Below are 18,507 nucleotides of genomic sequence, written 5' to 3'. Positions count from 1 at the left end.
GGGAAGGAAGGGAAGGGAAGGGAAGGGAAGGGAAGGGAAGGGAAGGGAAGGGGAGAGGAAGGGAAGGAAGGGAAGGGGAAGGGAGAGGGGAGGGGAGGGGAGGGGAGGGGAGGGGGAGAGGGAGGGGAGGGGAAGGGAGGGAAGGGAAGGGAAGGGAAGGGAAGGGAAGGGAAGGGAAGGGAGGAAGGGAAAGGGAAGGGAAGGGAAGGGAAGGGAAGGGAAGGGAAGAGCTAGAACACACATTCAAAAACTATTTTCTTTTTTACTCTCTCCAAAGTTATGCATGTTAAAACCTCACACACTGAGTTGTTGATGGGGAACTTTTCTTTTTCTTTTTCTGGTGTGGATTATTATGTTGAACTCCAAAGTCCACTGAATCTAGCAACATTTATCAGAAGTGTTTTCAGAGAAATGCCTGAGGTCTTCAGCTTTTTGTAACTGCAGTTTCAAAGAAAGGAAAGCTAAAGGAAGAAAGTTGATTCTTCCCACTGAAGTGTTGAATCTTACATTTGCTGAATCAGGTCAAAGGCATCATATTTGTTTGAAACTGATCCTTAATTTTGCCAGGATCATTTGGATCCTGAATTTGAATTTAATCCTGTCCTCCATAATCCCCATAGTTCCTTCTTCCATCATTTCTTTTGTTTTCATAAATACAATCTCTAATATATCATCTTGGTCCAGATTAAAAATAGAGCCCAGAGACAGTGGTCTCGATGGACCATGTGAATTCTCCTTAGAAATCTGAGTCAATCCTGATTATATCCAAATATTTTAAAGCCAGACCTTTCTGAGGCATGGATTTCCCATCAGTTCTGCATTCGGCTGGCAATAGTTCTAACCAGATTACATTTTCTTCTTCTGTGAGACTGTCATGTGAAACACAGAGCTGTTAAAGTCAGTGTAGTGACTGATCACCTGCTGTACGTACAGGGCATGTTTTCTCCTTCTAGAAATATTAATACTGATTAGATGCAACTTATTCTAAACAACTGTACTAGTTGTTTCCATATATGTGCTGGTATAGGATTTAATTTTTTGTTGCTCTTTTTTTTTTTTTTTTTTCAGGGAATTTAACTTTAGTTATTGGTAGTATATTTGTGTATGATGGTGGGGGTTCCCTTATTTAGGACTTCCCTACACCTATAGAGCTTTTAAAAGCTGGAGATGGCTTTAACACCCATAGTGCAGTTCACAATGGATGACCAACTCACAAGATGAGAAAAAATGTTTTTCTAATGCTCTATATGTAGAGTAGGGAAGAGAACATAAGAAAAAGCTCAGAATGTAGAATGGTATGGCTCAAAGGGAGCCAAGAGGGCTTAGAGTGCCCCACCACCAAGATCCATCTGATCTAAAACAGCAACCAAGACAAATATTTGTCTGAACTCCAGTGATGGAGACTCCACACCCATGCTGGTTAACTAATTTCAGGAATGGATTATTAGAAAACTCTTCACTCTTTTTTTGTGTCGAATCATAGAATCACTCAGGTTGGAAAAGACCTTCAAGATCATCGAGTCCAACCACGACCTTAACCATACTTCCCTAACTAATGGGTAATGAAATGTTGATTCAACAGCTTCACTTTACATATCATCTTTTGAGTAGCATCTTTTGGCTTAGGAAGATATGGAATGCAGCCTGGGTTTGAAGTTTGTCCCAGGCAGAGGAATGCTTTTGCCAAGAGAGCATAAATGAGTATTTGAAGTATAAAATATATACTCATTTACGTGTTTTTATGTGTATCTCTGTAAACTTATCTATTAATACATACGCATAAATATAATTCCATAAGAAAACATATCTATATGCTGTCATGCCCCCACAGGCTAAAGTTTTGTGAAGCAACATATACTTTTGTACGCCTAAAATAGGTTAGAAATGAAAGTGCCACAGCAGCCAGAGTTAAATTGGATCTGTACTATGAATCATCAGCTGAAAACTGTAGTAATAAACATGCATAAAACAGAGGCAATTTAGACACAGATTAACATTGGTGCTGTCAAGGTAGCAAGACTTTTAAACCCATTAAAATTACTTTGCTGTAATAAAAACAGCTGTAACCCAAGGACATTTCCTTTCTCCAGTAGTTTGTTGTGAAATTCCAATCTGTGCCAAGGCAACTTGTAAATGACAAAGAGCTTTTGGGATAACTCAATGTAAGTGTAGTTTCACTGTGCCAGTGTGATGTTCAAACAAGTGTAAAGCTGGGCTTTGGGTTTTTGTAGGTCTTTTCTTTCATTTTGGTTTTAGTTTTTTTGCATTCTTCTCAGGTGTCTTTGAAACTCTGCAACTGAAGACTCAGTTTCACAAGGAGAAATTGTAATGTTATTCTTCTTACACTCATGTCACCTCCTGAAGCATTCTAGCAGTGGACAACACTAGGATTTGGGACATTCTCTTTCTGAAAAAAGCATCATCCCTCCACAAAACAACTCAAATTTCTGATCCATGTGTTATTTTATTAGCCTTTATACAACAACAGATCTACTAGGAGACAGCAATGGGGATTAAACAGGCAGTTTCATTATCTCTGAGCAGTGCTGCTGTTACTTAATTATGGTTAGATTTCAGTAAGAATTCAGAATTGAGTATGGGGCCTTGGGGTTTTCCTCTCCATCCATATCTGTGGAGGAAGGGAGAGATAATACAGATCAGAGGTGCTGGACTTGAATTATTTTTTTGTGAAATACCTGGATTCTTGATTTAAGGTGTTACTGAGATAGTTTCATTTGTCAGCTGAATTCATTTTGGGCAGAGACCATGCCTTGCTTGAGTTTTTTTTACACAAGGGAGACAAGTGAAGAAAGTTCACCAATTTTCAAACTGTGTGAAATGTTCTGCTTGGGACGGCATTGTGAACAGAAAATGGGAGAGCTGGGCATAATAAAAGGAAAACAACGTTTCCAGAAAATGCACACACAAAAAAATTTATGCCTACTCCCCAGCCTTCAAACCCCAAGATACCTATTATTCACCAGGACTGTACAAAAGAAATCTTTGAAGTTAGACAAGTTTGGCTTATTGAAGTGAACAAAACTGAACATTTTGCTCTTAGACCTTTTATTTTCTTGTGTCGTGGGACTTCTAGATGGGTTACCATCTCTACTTCTTCCCACTGGGGACTCTGCCTCCCAGCACACCATAGGGATTGGGTGGTGTGTAGTTTGTCCTCCAGGACAAACGTTAGTTTGAATTTTGATGATACACAGAACCACAGTAAATATTTTGTATTCCCCAGGGGAAAAGGGGAGGCAAACTTTGCTTTCTGTCTGTTTTGTTCCCAGTATTTACTTCTGCTCCCAGCTCATGCCTTTTAACATGCCCCTGCAACCATTTTGCACATGTGTATCAATGGGTAGCCTAGGATGTTCCAAATGAAACATGAAACACCTACCTTCAGATAAACAGATTTTTTGCTCTGGATCTCTGTAATGGAGTTTAGACATCTGGCTCATAATTAGATATCTTATTGTAAAGGAGTTGTCTTCATCCATGAGCTGATTCCCATTAAGCTACCCAAGAAGAGCAAACACAGCTGTGATCAGTTTTAATGTCACTACACATGATCTGCACCTCCATGGAGGGGTATTTAGATGTCCGAAGACGGGAAAGAAATGGATGCCATTGCACTCAATGGCTGAAGTCACTTTGGAAATCTCTGGGCAGCTCCCAGCTCCAGCAACAATCCTGTCCTCTGTGGAAAGGTCTTCAAAGCAACTCTACTCAAGGGCTGATTTTTACTTTCTGAATGGCATTCGGCAGTAAAAGTTTTACTGTGAGAATGTGGACACAGTGATGGCAAAATGGTATGACCTTCTTGACTTAATGTACATTGAGGAACGACACTGAGTTTTCTCTCTACGTGGTCACTTTGGCCTATGGACAGAGAAACGAACAATTTAACTATGGCATGGATGGGCTAACTAATGTCCCAATAAAGAGGGCATACAAATACCTGTATCAGACTAGGTCTTTTTTTGCTGAGTAACTGTTCTGTGACAGTAGGAACTATGTTAAGAACATAGGTGAAGAAAAAGCCTATCGTGATATTACTTGAAATATTCTTCCAGCAGATAACAATCTCTGTCTCAGGGATTTTTTTGGATCAAAGATTATATAAATGCTTCCAAATGCCCTTGATAGACTTCTTTACCATGAAAGCACCTCATTACTGTTCTAACCCCTATAAACTTCTGGCAGATGCAATATCTTGTGATGAGTTCTGCAATTTAAGTATGTGCCATGTGAAGAATTACCTCACTTAGTTCATTTTGATAATTGGATTTGATGTCATTTAGTTCCTGTGTTATGAGAAATAGTGAACAATCATCCATATCCATCTTCTCCCTGACACTCTTGATTTTATCATCCTCTGTCGTGTTATTCCTCAGCCATCTCTGTTTTGCAGGAAAATGCACTTTATTTTAATTGTTCTTCAGATAGAAACTATGCCATGTCTTTGGACATGTTTGTCAACCTCTTTTTGAACCCTTTCTAAAACAATTCCTTTTTTTTTTTTTTAAACTAGTCTGAACAGAAGAATAGACAATAATCAAATTAGACATACATCATAGAGGTGAAAGGCTGTTTTTCAGGTTGTTCTTGAACTCTTTCCCAAAAGTTCTTACTATTTACTCTTCTTTTACTGCCATCAGATATTCACCCAATGTTTTCATCTTACATCCCCTCTTGGTTTTCTGTTTTGCCTTTCCCTTTCCAGTGTCTATGTTCACAACGTATCTCAACCTTCACAAAGCCTCAGCAGCATTTTCATCAAGCTCTTGCAAGAGCTCTGCTGTGTCTGTGATTTTCTGCAATGATGTACCTACTTTGGTTGATGATGATGGTAGGTCTGTGTGCATAATGACCTAGAGAATGGTGTAGGGGCAGAACCACCTGGGTTTGACCACTGACATGTGCAGAAAGATAGGAAACTTGAGACAAAACTTGGGAGCTGGAGGAGAGTATGCTTAGCTTTTTGGGGAGCCTATGTGGTCCAGCTCACAGATGTCATAGCCTGATTGTCTTATCTGGCCTTGGAAAAGTCTACATCCAAACTGACAGTTGTATTCCTACTTCCAAAGCAGGTTTCAGGCTCTCCTCAGCTTTAGCTTCATCTCATTGGAAACCAAACCCAGCAGCTCATTAAATGCTGTCTCAAATACAGACAAGTGCTGGAAGGCTGCATGAAGATATACATGATCTTTTTGAGAGGTCTTGGATAACAGGGGAGGTCCCTGAAGACTGGAGGATAGCCAACGTCACTCCGGTCTTCAAAAAGGGCAAGAAGGAAGATCCGGGTAATTATAGGCCTGTCAGCCTCACCTCTGTCCCTGGAAAGGTGATGGAACAGCTTGTGCTGGATACCATCTCCAGACAACTGGGAGAAAAGGAGGTTATCAGGAGTAGTCAGCATGGGTTCACCAAGGGGAGGTCGTGCTCGACCAACCTGGTGGCCTTCTATGATGCTGTCACATGCTGGGTGGATGGGGGAAGAGCAGTGGATGTAGTCTACCTTGATTTTAGAAAGGCGTTTGATACTGTCTCCCACGACAACCTTATAACAAAGCTGAGGAAGTGTGGGATAGACGAGTGGACAGTGAGGTGGGTTGAGAACTGGCTGACTGGCAGAGCGCAGAGGGTCGTCGTTGGTGGTGCAGAGTCTGGCTGGAGACCTGTGACCAGTGGTGTCCCCCAGGGGTCTGTGCTGGGTCCGGTCTTGTTCAACATCTTCATCAATGACCTTCATGAGGGGATAGTGGCCACCCTCAGCAAGTTTGCTGATGATACGAAGTTGGGAGGATTGGCTGACACGCCTGAAGGCTGTGCTGTCATTCAGCGAGACCTGGACAGGCTGGAGAGCTGGGCAGTAAGAAACCGGATGAGGTTCAACAAAAGCAAGTGTAGGGTCTTACACCTAGGGAGGAATAATTGCATGCACCAATACAGGCTGGGGGATGAGCTGCTGGAGAGGAGCTCTGCAGAGAGGGACCTGGGCGTCCTGGTGGACGACAGGTTGGCCATGAGCCAGCAGTGTGCCCTCATGGCCAAAAAGGCCAATGGCATTCTGGGGTGCATTAAGAAGAGCTTTTTCAGCAGGTCGAGGGAGGTGATCCTCCCCCTCTACTCTGCCCTGGTAAGGCCTCATCTGGAGTACTGTGTCCAGTTCTGGGCTCCCCAGTACAAAAAAGACAGGGATCTCTTGGAAAGAGTCCAGCGGAGGGCCACAAAGATGGTGAAGGGCCTGGAGCATCTCCCCTATGAAGAAAGGCTAAGTGAACTGGGTCTGTTTAGCCTTGAGAAAAGAAGACTGAGAGGGGACCTGATCCAGGTTTATAAATATCTGAGGTGTGGAGGCCATAGCGATGAGGCCAGTCTCTTTTCAGTGGTACGTGGAGACAGGACGAGGGGAAACGGACATCAGCTGCAGCACAGGAAGTTTCGCATGAATGTGCGTAAAAACTTCTTCATGGTGAGGGTGACAGAGCACTGGAACAGGCTGCCCAGGGAGGTTGTGGAGTCTCCTTCTCTGGAGATATTCAAGTCTCGCCTGGACGCCTACCTGTGCGACCTGGTGTAGGGAACCTGCTTTGGCAGGGGGTTGGTCTCGATGATCTCTAGAGGTCCCTTCCAACCCCTACAATTCTGTGATTCTGTGATTCTGTGATTCTGTGATTCTGTGATTTTAAGGGTTGCAATGAGACAAAATGACTGAGTCAAACTGGGAGAGATGTTGGACCACCATCACACTTCACTACACAACCCTAATCCCCAACTGTGTCTTGGTTACACAGGTCGTACAATGTTCTCCATGGATTAAACTTGGAATGAGGAGAGATGCTCAGCCCAGCACTGTGGTTCTGGCTCTGAAGACTCACTCAGCCTTTGTGACTATGGCATGAGTCTTGCTCATCATGCCCTAGAGAAAATCAACTAACACTTTCCTCCTGGAATTCAAGCAGGGCATCAGCCTAGCTTGTCAGTCATGCAGAAAGGAAGGAAGTCCCTTCAGAAAACTGAGAGTGGCATCAGCCAAGAGCATCCTTTGCTGCAGGCTTGCCAGAAGACATGGCATCTGCCTCATTCTACAGTATCAGCCTGACTCAACCACACACAGGCACAACCAAAATACATAGGTCAGTCATGACAGTCCTATCCTGGAGGTGTTGAGCTGCAATCAGAGAGCTGTTTCTGAAGGACAGACAGCCTTGGGCTGTGTTCCATCATTTGCATTGCAAAGAACTATTTCTGGGATACCTCTGTTGGATGCTTTCAGAGCTCTGTTTCTTCCTTCACTGCATTTCAGTCTCTGTTATATGATGCTGCCCTAGAGTTCTGTGGGGCAGTTATCTTCTCTTCTTAACCTCTTCTCCTCTTTGGGATTTCCAGCTTAAGAGTCCTTCCCATGGTGCACAGCCATGAGGAAACTGCTGCCTGGTATCATCAGGATGCATTTTGGGAAGTGAACTATCTAAAGTGAAGCTGGAGCATGTGAAATGCTGTTTTATTTCACCATGGGTAGGGTTTTTAGTGTTGTTTTTTTGTTTGTTTGTTTGTTTGTTTTGTGAATGATGATGGAATTTGAACTTTAGAAGAAAAATGATTTTTTTTCTCCCTAGAGAAATCTTCAATAAGCTGAGATTTCAGTTTTCATTAAAAAACTTAATTATCCTGATGGAAGTTCATTCACCAGATCTGAGCATAATCATAGAATCATAGAATCATTAAGATTGGAAAAGACCACTAAGATCATCAAGTCCCCACACCAACCCATCCCCACCATGTCCACTAAATTGTATCCCTCAGTGCCAAACCTGCTCTTTCCTCGAACATCTCCAGGGATGATGACTCCATCACCTTTCCTGAACACTCTTTTGAAGAAAAATGTTTCCTAATCCCTAATATGAACCTCCATTGGAGCAGCTTAAAGCCATAACCTCTTGTTACCTGTGATAACAGGCCAACTCCCACCTCACTACAATCTCCTTTCAGGATGTTGTAGAGAGAAATAATATCTCCCCTGAGCCTCTTCTTCTACTGACTGAATAATCCCAGCCAGACCAAACAATGACATAAAAAACTCAAATCCCATAAACCATGCAAATCCCACAGACTGTGCAATAGCTTTCCCTCCTCTTGCTCTCCTTCATTCTCACAAGCCATGGCTGCATCCACATCCCTTCTGCTGCAGGTAGTACCTGGGAGAAGGCATGGCTTGGTCCAACCCCTTTATCCCTATGTGGCATGAGGTAGACAACATTCTCTTCTGACTTGTCATCACAAATTCTTGCCCGTGGGAACGATAATCCTTGTGGAATTAAAAAAAAAAAAAGCCTTTGTGAAAAACACAGTGGCTGGTAGTATACAGATTTTTACTTCCTCCCTCCCTCATCCCCTACAACCTCTGTTATAAAAATCAGACACAGCAGCAGTTCACAACCATGTTTTAGACAGGTTTGTGCATGTATTTGGTACAAATAAACAAAAATATGTGCATTTTGTTTCATAGAGCTTACATCAATCCAACATTACTTGAATCACAAAACAGAAAAACTCCGGCTAATAAATACGTCTGGGAATGAAAAATAAAAATCTATACATAAAAAATTCCAATGTCTGCTAAAGAAAATGTACACTTATATACACACTGTAAACAATAGTAATGCAACCCAACTGCTGTCCAGCTCAGGCTGACAGGGACGTTCCTTCTTCCTCAGATGGGACTCGTGAGAGTCTACTGCTCTTCATCACTCAACACTCGACTCATTGAAGCAGCAAGCTCTGATGGTGCAACAGTGGCACAAAGCCAGTGCAATGAGGTGATTGCTACTGGATAACCAAGGGTGAGTGCTTTGGGAATGGCTCGCTTGGAAAATTCGGAGAAATGGGATCTTATCCTCAGCTGGTCACATCCCTTGTTGGTCCACAAAAATCAATGGGATCAGATAAAATTTACCTTCTGAAGTCTGAGCTCGTTTTTTCCAAGCTTGGAGTTTAATGGAATCAGAGGGAAATGCACAAGCTTAAATACTTAGGTCACATTTCATACAACATTGTCCTTCTTCCCCTGGAGCACAGGCAGACCCAGTCTCCCCTAAATGAGGATGTACAGAATCCAGTCCCAGTACGGATTCTTCTGATGCAATATCCTAAAAGAAAGGAGGGCCTTAGGTGAGAAATGAGTATTTTCTCTTAGTGTGGAATTTGAGATTTTTTCCTACAGCACCTTGTAGAGTATTTTCTGGGGCCTGATTAAACACCCACAGCTACAATGGGGGAAAGTAAATGGGTGTGGGCACTGCTGTACGTGTATGCATATGTGTATGCATATGTATGCTTAAACAGATTTAATCCTCCTTTTCTATCCTATACGTCTTTAAAAGATTGGGATTAAGAGACAGAAAAAAACTCAGAATAGTCCTTCTTTCTCTTCTCTATATATTACATATATAAAAGTAATAAAGAGAGCATGTGTGTCAGTATGGTCATGGATGAGCACTTTACTCAGTGCTATGGGTGTCTGGCTGGATACCCACCGAGGCTGTGCAGCGGCACTGAGGCAGATCTGCTCCTGAGCATCAGAAAGAATCTAATGGCAAACGCCCATCTTCCCCTTGGCTAGACTTTCACAGGCAGGTAGTAATGCATTTGAGTTCAGTGTAAGTGCAATGCTGCCCATTTGTCTTGATGAGGTTAACGGCTGGGAGGAAAATATTTGGTCAAAATCTGCAGTAATTCATCCAGTTCAGAGTCCGTTGCATTGAGTAAGGGGCAGAAAGGTACTATGGGTGCTGAGATAGGGTCTACTCTGAGTGCCATCTCTCAGCATGGGTTTAGATTTCCTTTAAAGCAGATGAACAGCAGGTAGGAAGTTGCATTCTCCATGCCATGCCTGGGAGTTGTTTCTCTTCTTTGATAGCCATCCTTAAAATGATTAGGTGAATGTGCAGTAGGCATGCTCATGAATGACTCCTGAAAGGTCTGGGGGACAGTGCTGATGTGGATGAGTTTCCATCCAGAATATACTCAGCACTGTCTCCACCCTTGATCTTCATGTTCCCATTCTTAATTCACCTTCAGATTCAGACTTTGCCTCCACCACCTATGTGTCTTGTGCCTCTGCCCATGACTAAATCTTACAGTTATTATTTGTGGAAACTCTTAGGCTCACTGACAGTCTGAAACTTGATAAAAACAATGCCTAGAATACACGGCCAAGCAAATTTTTCTGAACTGTTCAGCTTGGGGTCTGTGAGCTTGGGGCTGGGCTATCCTGTCCCAACTCCATCCTTGCTGAGATCCTGGGAGGAGGCCATGGTGCCTTCCTGAGGGAAGGGGGCTGTGAGACTGCGAGTAGGGCAAAATAAAATGCCACACTCTTACGAACACAGCTTTTGTCCACACTAACCAAGGTTAAGTGCTGCTAAGGCTTTGATGTGTCAGGAACAAGGAAGCTGCCTAGGAAAGGAGTCATGAATATAAAGTCATTGAATCATCTGGGTTGGAAAAGATATTCAAGTTCACCAAGTCCAACCATCAACCTGACTAGTTCCATCACTGAACTATGTCCCTTGGTGCCACATCTATCCACCTCTTGAATACCTCCAGGGATGGGGACTCCCCCACTTCTCTGCAGAGCCTGTTCCAGTGTTTGACCATCCTCTCCATGAAGAAATCATTCCCTGTATCCAATATATATCTTCCTGGTGCAATGTGACTGTTTCCTCATGTTCCAGTATGATCCTGACTGGAGAGAAGATGCATCCATGTGAGGGAGGTCCCACTGCACATCAGCTCCATTTAAGTAATGAGTAATAGAGCCAGAACTTAAATGGCTCTATGTCTGCCCACCACACCTCTGCTGAGCCACAGCTCTGGTTGAGTGTGAGCATGAGCAAAGCACCTAGGATGCATCTTTACTCAGTGCTGTTTGACAGAAACAGTAAGAGAGAATAAGAAAAGGAAAGAAAAAGACTGGGGATGGCCAACATCAAAAGGAGTTGCTTTCTCTGTATCACAGCAGGATGCTTGCTGGAACAAAGTGGGCTGCACATTTTTTCACTGGAAACTGGAATGAGAAATGTGTCACAGTTGGAGTTAGAGAAGAAAGACCTGCATGCCCATTGGATCAGTGTATACATCTGGACTGTTCCTCTGTCCTAAAACCAAACGATGTGGCGGTGGCAAAGCTCTGGGCACTGCAGACATGATGGCTGAGGGACAAGATCCCCCAGTCCCTGCTTGGGAATACTGCTGTTTGCTCACCAGGCAAAGGCCTGGGCCAGAGATCCTATTAAGCCCCACAGTCCTGCAAGCTCCCAGCACGTTGTCTAAAGGATCAGCTCCTGCTCACAGCATCCATTTTGGATGCCACCTCCGGATGGAAACATTATCATGTGTACTAAGGCAGAGTTTGCACCTTTTGGGGTTCAGTTCTTCCAGTAGTGGTGTTTTTAAGGCAAAGAAGACATCTTGTTTTCCCTTAATTGAACAGCTTCCTCCAAAGTACAAGATAACCATCTCACTGGAGGAAACAGACTTTTTCTGAAGGCCATGTGCACCCCACACTTCCCCCTCTTGCCACAGCTCATTACAATGGGATACTCCACTGGCTCTTTTTGAGGAATGCATAATCCCATAGAAGGAATTGATGTCTCCATGGAGGATACTTCTAAAACCTTTGGGCAACTGCATTTTATACCTGATTGCTGCTCCCAGTCTGCCTGACAGACCCATAGATGGTACCCCTTTGTTTTTCTGCAAGATACCTCTAAAGAAACCATCAACACCTGTCCCAATGGCTTCAAATATCCGTTTCTCTCAACCCACAGCAGTCTGTTAAATCATATGTTTGATAGTCGATGGTTTCCATAAAGTCATGAGGGATCCCAATAGAGACAGACTCCACCTCTGTCTTGTAGGTGGCCGTCACCCCTCCTTTGCTGGACCCTCCCCGGATTTTGTTAGAAAGGCTGTTCATCTTCTCTTTCAGCTGGGCGGATGCTGGTTTCTGGAAAGGAGTGAGCATTTTCCAGCCCTTGAAGCTGAGTGTTCGCCTCTTGCTCGCTCTCTCCTGCAAGGAGGAGTTAAATATGAAGGAGCTGTTCAGGGTGCTAATCCTGGGCCTCAGGTCCGTCTCGGAGTCCTGCACAGAGCTGTTCACCGAGGCCCCTCGCCAGTGGTGGTCGTAGACACGCCAGATGGGCCGTCTTCTGCGGTGGCATTGGCACTTGAGCAGCCTGATGAACGCTCTCTTGAACTCCTTGCTGGAGCAGGGGTAGATGATGGGGTTCACGCAGCTGTTGAAGTATCCCAGCCAGAAGATGACCTTGAAGACCATTTCCGAGGGCTTCAGAGATGGGAAGAAAGAACCTTGGAAGAGATGGAAAGAAATAAGGTTAGAAAAAGTGGAAGGACATGGAAGCACAGTGTTGCAAGGCTGGTGGACAGCCATTTCCTGGAAGGTGAGCCCAGAAAGAAAGCTGAAGGTGTGTTTCTGACATTAGGTCCTTGGCTTGCAATATTATTGATATCAAAGTGAAAATCTGAGCACTATAATACTGGAAGGCATAGAACATAAAGATGGATGATACCATCTTCTTGGCAGGAGCCACCCAGCCTCCACTGTAACAGGGCTTGTAGTCACTGTCCTGCTCTAAACTGATGCAGGAGAGCCAAATCCATGAGGCATCTTCCATATCTCGGGACTGAGTTGCTTTCTGAGACCTTACAGCAATGTCTGTGGGTATTATTTTGGGGATAAGATTCGATAATCTGAGGAGGCAGACCTCAAAGGCCATCCAGTTCTAAACCCCACTGCAGGCAGGGATACCCACCACTGATTTAGGCACAAGGTCAGTTTGCCCAAGGCCCCATCCAACCTGGTCTTAAACACCTTCCGTGCTGGAAGTCCCTGCTGGTTTTCCTAAAACAGCTGAGGTTTTCTTTGCAGCCAGAAGATGTCAGTGTTGCTCCCACATGGCCCCATCCCTTAGTATTACCCATTCATATCCGAAATAACTTTCTGACTCAGCCTTAATTTCTTTTAATTTTAGCTCTGGATGACAAATCATGCCACCATGTGACTGAGCGTTAATTCGTATTTTAGTAAATAACATTAGCTCTGGATATCATTATTATTTTCCCCATGCTCAAAAGCCTGGTGTCAAAACAGTCAAGTCAAACAGGTGCCAGATATTCAGAACCAAGGCTCTGAACTTCCACAGACTGCATTAAAAGTCCCCACAGTGGTAGTTTTCTACTTTTTTGATAGGAAAAAAAAAAACAACCACTAAACAACCAAAAAGCCATCATCCTGGAAACTCAGAGCTCTGATTTAAGCAAAGCTTTCTTACATTCATCCACCCCTCCACAGTGCAGAGTTTGCAGACAGACTTAGTCTGTAACTGGGGCTCAGTGGGGTATGTTGGCTCATACACAGTGGGGTATGTGGGCTACCCCATCACAGAGAGATATCCACATTTTCTGATGATTAAGACAGGGAAAGCACACACACATGGAAGTATAAATTAAATATCTGCCATAGGTCAACTCAAGCCATAGGGCTGGAGCTCATGCTGGCTGTCAATATGTGCTGTGGGTGGCACTCAGTAAGGATAGCAAGCAGGCCTGATGTCTCTGTGCTGAAAAGACCTGGAGCTGTCATGGAGATGGATGGCATTTGCGGAGTAATGAGCAGCTTCTGGTGGTGCAGTCCATGGTTTCAAACAGAGCTAGGATAGAGGTTTGCAGAAGCCGTGCCCCTGCTGTGGTTGTGTTTGAGTCAAAGAGTCTATTCCTTCTGGGATAGTGTTGAATTTAGAGCTTTATTGGCTGCTTTACTCACAACATCAAAATCTAACCACAGAAACACCATCCGTGGAGTGTTTAGGCCCAGCAGTGAAGGAGCAGTCTCCATTTGCACTGCATTTAGTGTCTTCTGCATTCTCCAGCCACCTCGGCTTTGAGCCTTCCCCTTTTCTTGCACCCCCAGCCCACCCTAAGGATCCTGATGCAACACTCCATCCTGATGCAACATGGACCAGCGGTAGGTTTCTAAGATCAACACCAATTCCTATCCTTAATTTCTGGTCTTGGCAGGAATGGGTGGATACATTTTGGGTGGGGCAGCTCTTTACCCAGAGAGTGGTGAAGTGCTGGAACAGCTGCCCAGAGAGGCTGTGGATGCCCCATCCCTGGAGGTGTTCAAGGCCAGGTGGGATGGGGCCCTGGGCAGCCTGGGCTGGTATTAAATGTGGAGGTTGGTGACCCTGCATGTGGCAGGGGGTTGGAGATTCATGATCCTTGAGGTCCCTTCCAACCCAAGCTATTCTATGATCCTGTGATTTTCCTGCTGGACTCACCCCATGTTCCACCCTGGTCCAAGCTTCAGGACTATGGGTTCCCTGGCTTTCAGCTCTGCAGTAAGACCTTACATTGTCCAATCTTGACTCTGCCATAGCTTGCTGTGAGCACTGGGGGCCGAGGCAGGCAAACAAATCCTCAAGGCATGAAATCTCACTCATATTCTTGTCAAGGGAGAGGTTCTGTGCCTCGGTTTACCCACTAGAGAAAGAGGACGATTGCCATCATCTCTTTCACAGATTATTGTGAATCCTGTTTGCACTGTGCACTCAGTTCTTAGAGGAACCATGGCTTTATGCAGAATACTTTTTTTTGAATTGAGAAAGAGGAAAATAAAACTTCACTACACTGTGCAGTTTCTGTGCTATATTCTTTGTTTTAGCATCCAGATTGTGAATACAAACTGAATAGCACAAGCTACGAATTCCCTGTATTTCAACTTTGGCTGGTGTTCACCCCCTAGAACCTTGTGTACATCTGAAGACAAGGGGCTCATTATCATCATCATTACCATGCAAATAAGCATGCCCCTTGGAAGAAACGTGTACTGTGTGCATCCATGGTTTCCTCTTTTGATCATACTGGGATGAACAGAACAGGAATAGTTCACTGGCTTGTAATCTTGTGTATGCTGGAGCATTTGGCTATCTTGGTAAGTACTGGGAAGTTACTTCTAAGAAAGAGATTTTAGGGCCTTTAAGAAGAATTTAAGAAAAGAATAAAGTGTGGAGAGAATTAGCTTGTTCTTTGTACACACGAACATTCAATTATATTTTGATAGATGGAAGGTTTACGAATTGAGCTGTAGGACAATGGATCATAGAATCACGAAATGAGTTCTAAGATCCCCAAGTTCAAACCCAACCCATCCCCACCATGCCCACTGATCTTGTTCCTCAGTGCCATTTCTCCACGGTTCTTGACCATCCCACTGCTTCCCTGGGCAGAAATGGTGTTGGAAGAAAGCACTAAGTTAATGGGCACCTAAAATGCTCAGGAAAAAGTCTGATACTTCCAAGATCTAGAAATATTAAACGGGAATAAAATCTCAGGTATAGCAAGGAGAAATGATACATTAGCACTTGAGCTTGAAAACAGTGCAAGATCATATTTGGATGATCCCAAAACATCAAAAACATAACAGGGCAATATCAAAGGCAGTACATGGAGTCCAAAGGTTTTAGGACCTGTGTCACAGCACTGTTTTTGAACTCCCAATTGTATCTTGGTGGAGGATGTTCCCAGGCAGGGTGGGATGCAGAGCTTCATCTTTCATATTTTCCATTGGCTGGTCAAAAAAGTTCTGTGCTGCCTTCTGCAGATGCTACTGAGGTCTTCATTTTCTCCTATTAGATATATGTATATCCATATAATAGTGCTCTTGGGGGGGATAGCTGAAAGTCTTTTTTGAGTTCTAGTTCATAAAGTACTTACGAGCATGAAGCTCATTATGGTCTTTTCTGGCCACAGTCAAAGTGTTTTCTTTCTTTTCTTCCAGGCTCATAAGAAGTAAATTAATTAAATTTCGTCCAAAGCAATCATATATTGTCAGTTTCCACTTATTACACAGCTTGTACTCCTCCTTGTTGGACTTCTATGAAGGACAGTACAGCTGACATGTCTGCCAAACTATGGGACAATGGGCTGGATATCAGCAAAGACTTCTGCCTATGTGTGGGGCTGGGAGTCTGAAGTTCTGGCTAGTCTTTTACAACCTTCTCCTCCATCCACTGTCAATAAGTTCCTCTGGTCATCTGCAGGCATATCTGGTTCATAGAGGGTTAACATCTCCCTGCAACTGGTGGCATATCTTGTGGTGATGCCTTCCTAGGATGGATTCAAGAGCTGCTTGGCGAAGGGAGGAGGACAGTACGTTCACAGTGACTCCAGTATTTTCCCCAGAGGACAACGGCATTAGGATATTGAGTGAAATTCCTCAGGCCTGTGAGCCTTCCAACTGAGCACATGGGCCCAGCCCCATAAACAAGCTGCAGATAAGCAACAGCTTCTGTCATGCCAATGCAAACCCTGGTAAGCTGCCTGTGTGCATCGCTGCATGTAGGCATGCCTGTTTCTCTGACCTTCTGCACACTGATCCTGCTGGGAAGAAGAGTATGGAGAAACCACCCCTTCCCTACTTTTTGCTGACATTCTTGGCAGCACTGTTTTGTCCCATACTGGTGGTTGGATAGGCTATTTCTGGAGAGCTCCAGCAACGCCAAAGCACATCAGTCCATGGAATGCAAGGTCCTTGTGGCAGAGAGGACAGTCTGCAATGTGGTGGGGCTCAGGGAAGCCTTGTTAACTGAGGGCAGAAGATGCAAAGATGGAAGATGCCATCCATGGAGGTTTCTGGAAGCTTTGGAGAACCTTGGCACTTTCAATAGCATATCAAATTTGAGAACTGAGCATGGTTTTCCCACAAGCAAGCAAATAATAATGTAGCAGAACCTTATTCACATAATTTACTGATGTAATTCACTGCTCTCCTAATATGCTGTGGTTTGCCCAGAGATATCGACCTTTGAAGAACCTTTCCAACTCTAAGGGCTCTATGATTCTATGATTCTATGATGTCTCCTTAGCTTTCCTCTAAGTTATGCCACATCAGTAGAAATTTGGATGAAATTGCCCTTTTTTACTCTCAGAGCTCTCACTGGGACTTTTCTCAAAGCAATCCTGTGAATGTGGACCACCAAGGCAAGCCATTGCCATGTGAATCTTTCCAAGAAAATCTACCTGCTAACCAACTCACCCATCTAAGTTTAGGCATCTAAAAAGGTCCCAGGGCTCCTCTTGCACTCAGTAGCATAATTGACAGTGTCAGTGGAATGGATGGAGTAATCCGTCTCATAGTGAAGCTTTAGCCCATACTGGCCAGGTGAATCACATTCAGTTTTCCCCAACTGGACTCTTAGCTCATGGGTAGATACCATTTTATATAAAGGCAGATGAGGGTGACTTGGGATGAATTTCATTCTTAGCGTCACTGGCATCTCATGGTCTCCTGTCGTAGGAAGAGTCTTGCAGTCTTTCTATGCAACAGTTTCCCTTGTGACTCCCATCACTGGGAATATTTTGTCAGTGAACCTCCCATAGTGACAAAGGGTGGCTCAATGAAGAGTCACACACACATTTGCCCAGGGAAATAGTAGAGTCATTGTCTCTGGAGACTTTCAAGACATGGGTAGGTGTGGCACTTAGGGACATGGTTAGTGGGCGTCGTGCGGTTGGATTAGCAATTGAACTGGATGAGCTCTGAGGTCTTTTCCAACCTTAACGATTCTATGATCTAAACTAACAGCATCTACAGGATCTACCAACAGAAACCTAACTTGTCCAAAGTGTTAATTTGCTTAGAATGCTCCAGCTCAATCCCTCCAGGTACATCTCATCCAGGGAACAATTCACTATGGAGACTGTTCTCAAAAGGCCAACAAGACATGCCTGTGAAGTCCCCTAGCAATGTTGCAGCAAGCTCTGCACCCTTAATCACTTCCATATGCCTTTATGCCACATCACAGAGCATACAATGCAAAGCGTCTGTTTAAGACTAAAGATCCACTCTGGTGGGCTGTTCTTCCAGTGACCCATCACTCCTGCAAGAGATTAATTATTCTGTAGGACCACTGGGAAAGTGCATGGGGCCTAAGAGAGGCTTTGGGTCAGAGACTGTGAAGTCTGGAATCATAGAATATCCTGAATTGGAGGGCACCCATAAGGATCATGAACTTAAACTCCTCTTTCCATACAGGATCATCCCAATTGCAAGCTCTGTGTCTGGGAGCACTGTCTAAAAGCTCCTCGAGCTCTAGCAGCTCAGGGCTGTGCTCACTGCCCTGGCTATGCTATTCCACGTCCTCTGCACTCTGGGGCAGAACCTTTTCCTAACCCCCACGTGACCATCCCCTGATGCTGCTCCATGCCATTCCCTTTAGTCCTGTCACTGTCACCAGAGAGCAGAGATCAAGTTTCCAAACTACAATGAAGTCAGGTCTGGACCCAGTGTGTAGGCTGGGAGGCCACTGATGCTTTGTTTGGGGTCACACAACTGAAAACAGCAGAAGGCAATCTCCAGGAAGAGCATGCATCTTTAGCATTCTTCCAAGGAACAGGATACCCCATGCTAGCATCATG

General features: G+C 44.2%; 1 protein-coding gene across 3 annotated transcripts in view; it reads right to left on the bottom strand.

Moving 5' to 3' along the window:
• Positions 1–8,450: 8,450 nt before the first annotated feature.
• Positions 8,451–18,507, bottom strand: part of ADRA1D (adrenoceptor alpha 1D) — a 39,720-nt gene continuing 29,663 nt past the window's right edge. Inside the window, exons 2-3 of one of the 3 annotated variants that reach the window (XR_793488.4) lie at positions 9,543–12,378; positions 8,451–9,155 (exon numbers count right to left, since the gene is read on the bottom strand). Coding sequence is in view for 2 of the 3 variants with exons in the window: in XM_003206056.5 (XP_003206104.1) it covers positions 11,810–12,378 (569 nt within the window). In the remaining variant the exon portion in view is untranslated. Of the gene's footprint in view, positions 12,379–18,507 lie in introns of all 3 variants that reach the window. The other 2 variants (XM_003206056.5, XM_085223730.1) reach the window with 2 other exon arrangements.

This window comes from Meleagris gallopavo, chromosome 4 (assembly GCF_905368555.1).
Source record: "Meleagris gallopavo chromosome 4, MGAL_WU_HG_1.1, whole genome shotgun sequence".
Taxonomy (NCBI): domain Eukaryota; kingdom Metazoa; phylum Chordata; class Aves; order Galliformes; family Phasianidae; genus Meleagris; species Meleagris gallopavo.
Note: the sequence above shows the minus strand (reverse complement) of the source record. Positions and strands in the feature narration are given on the sequence as shown.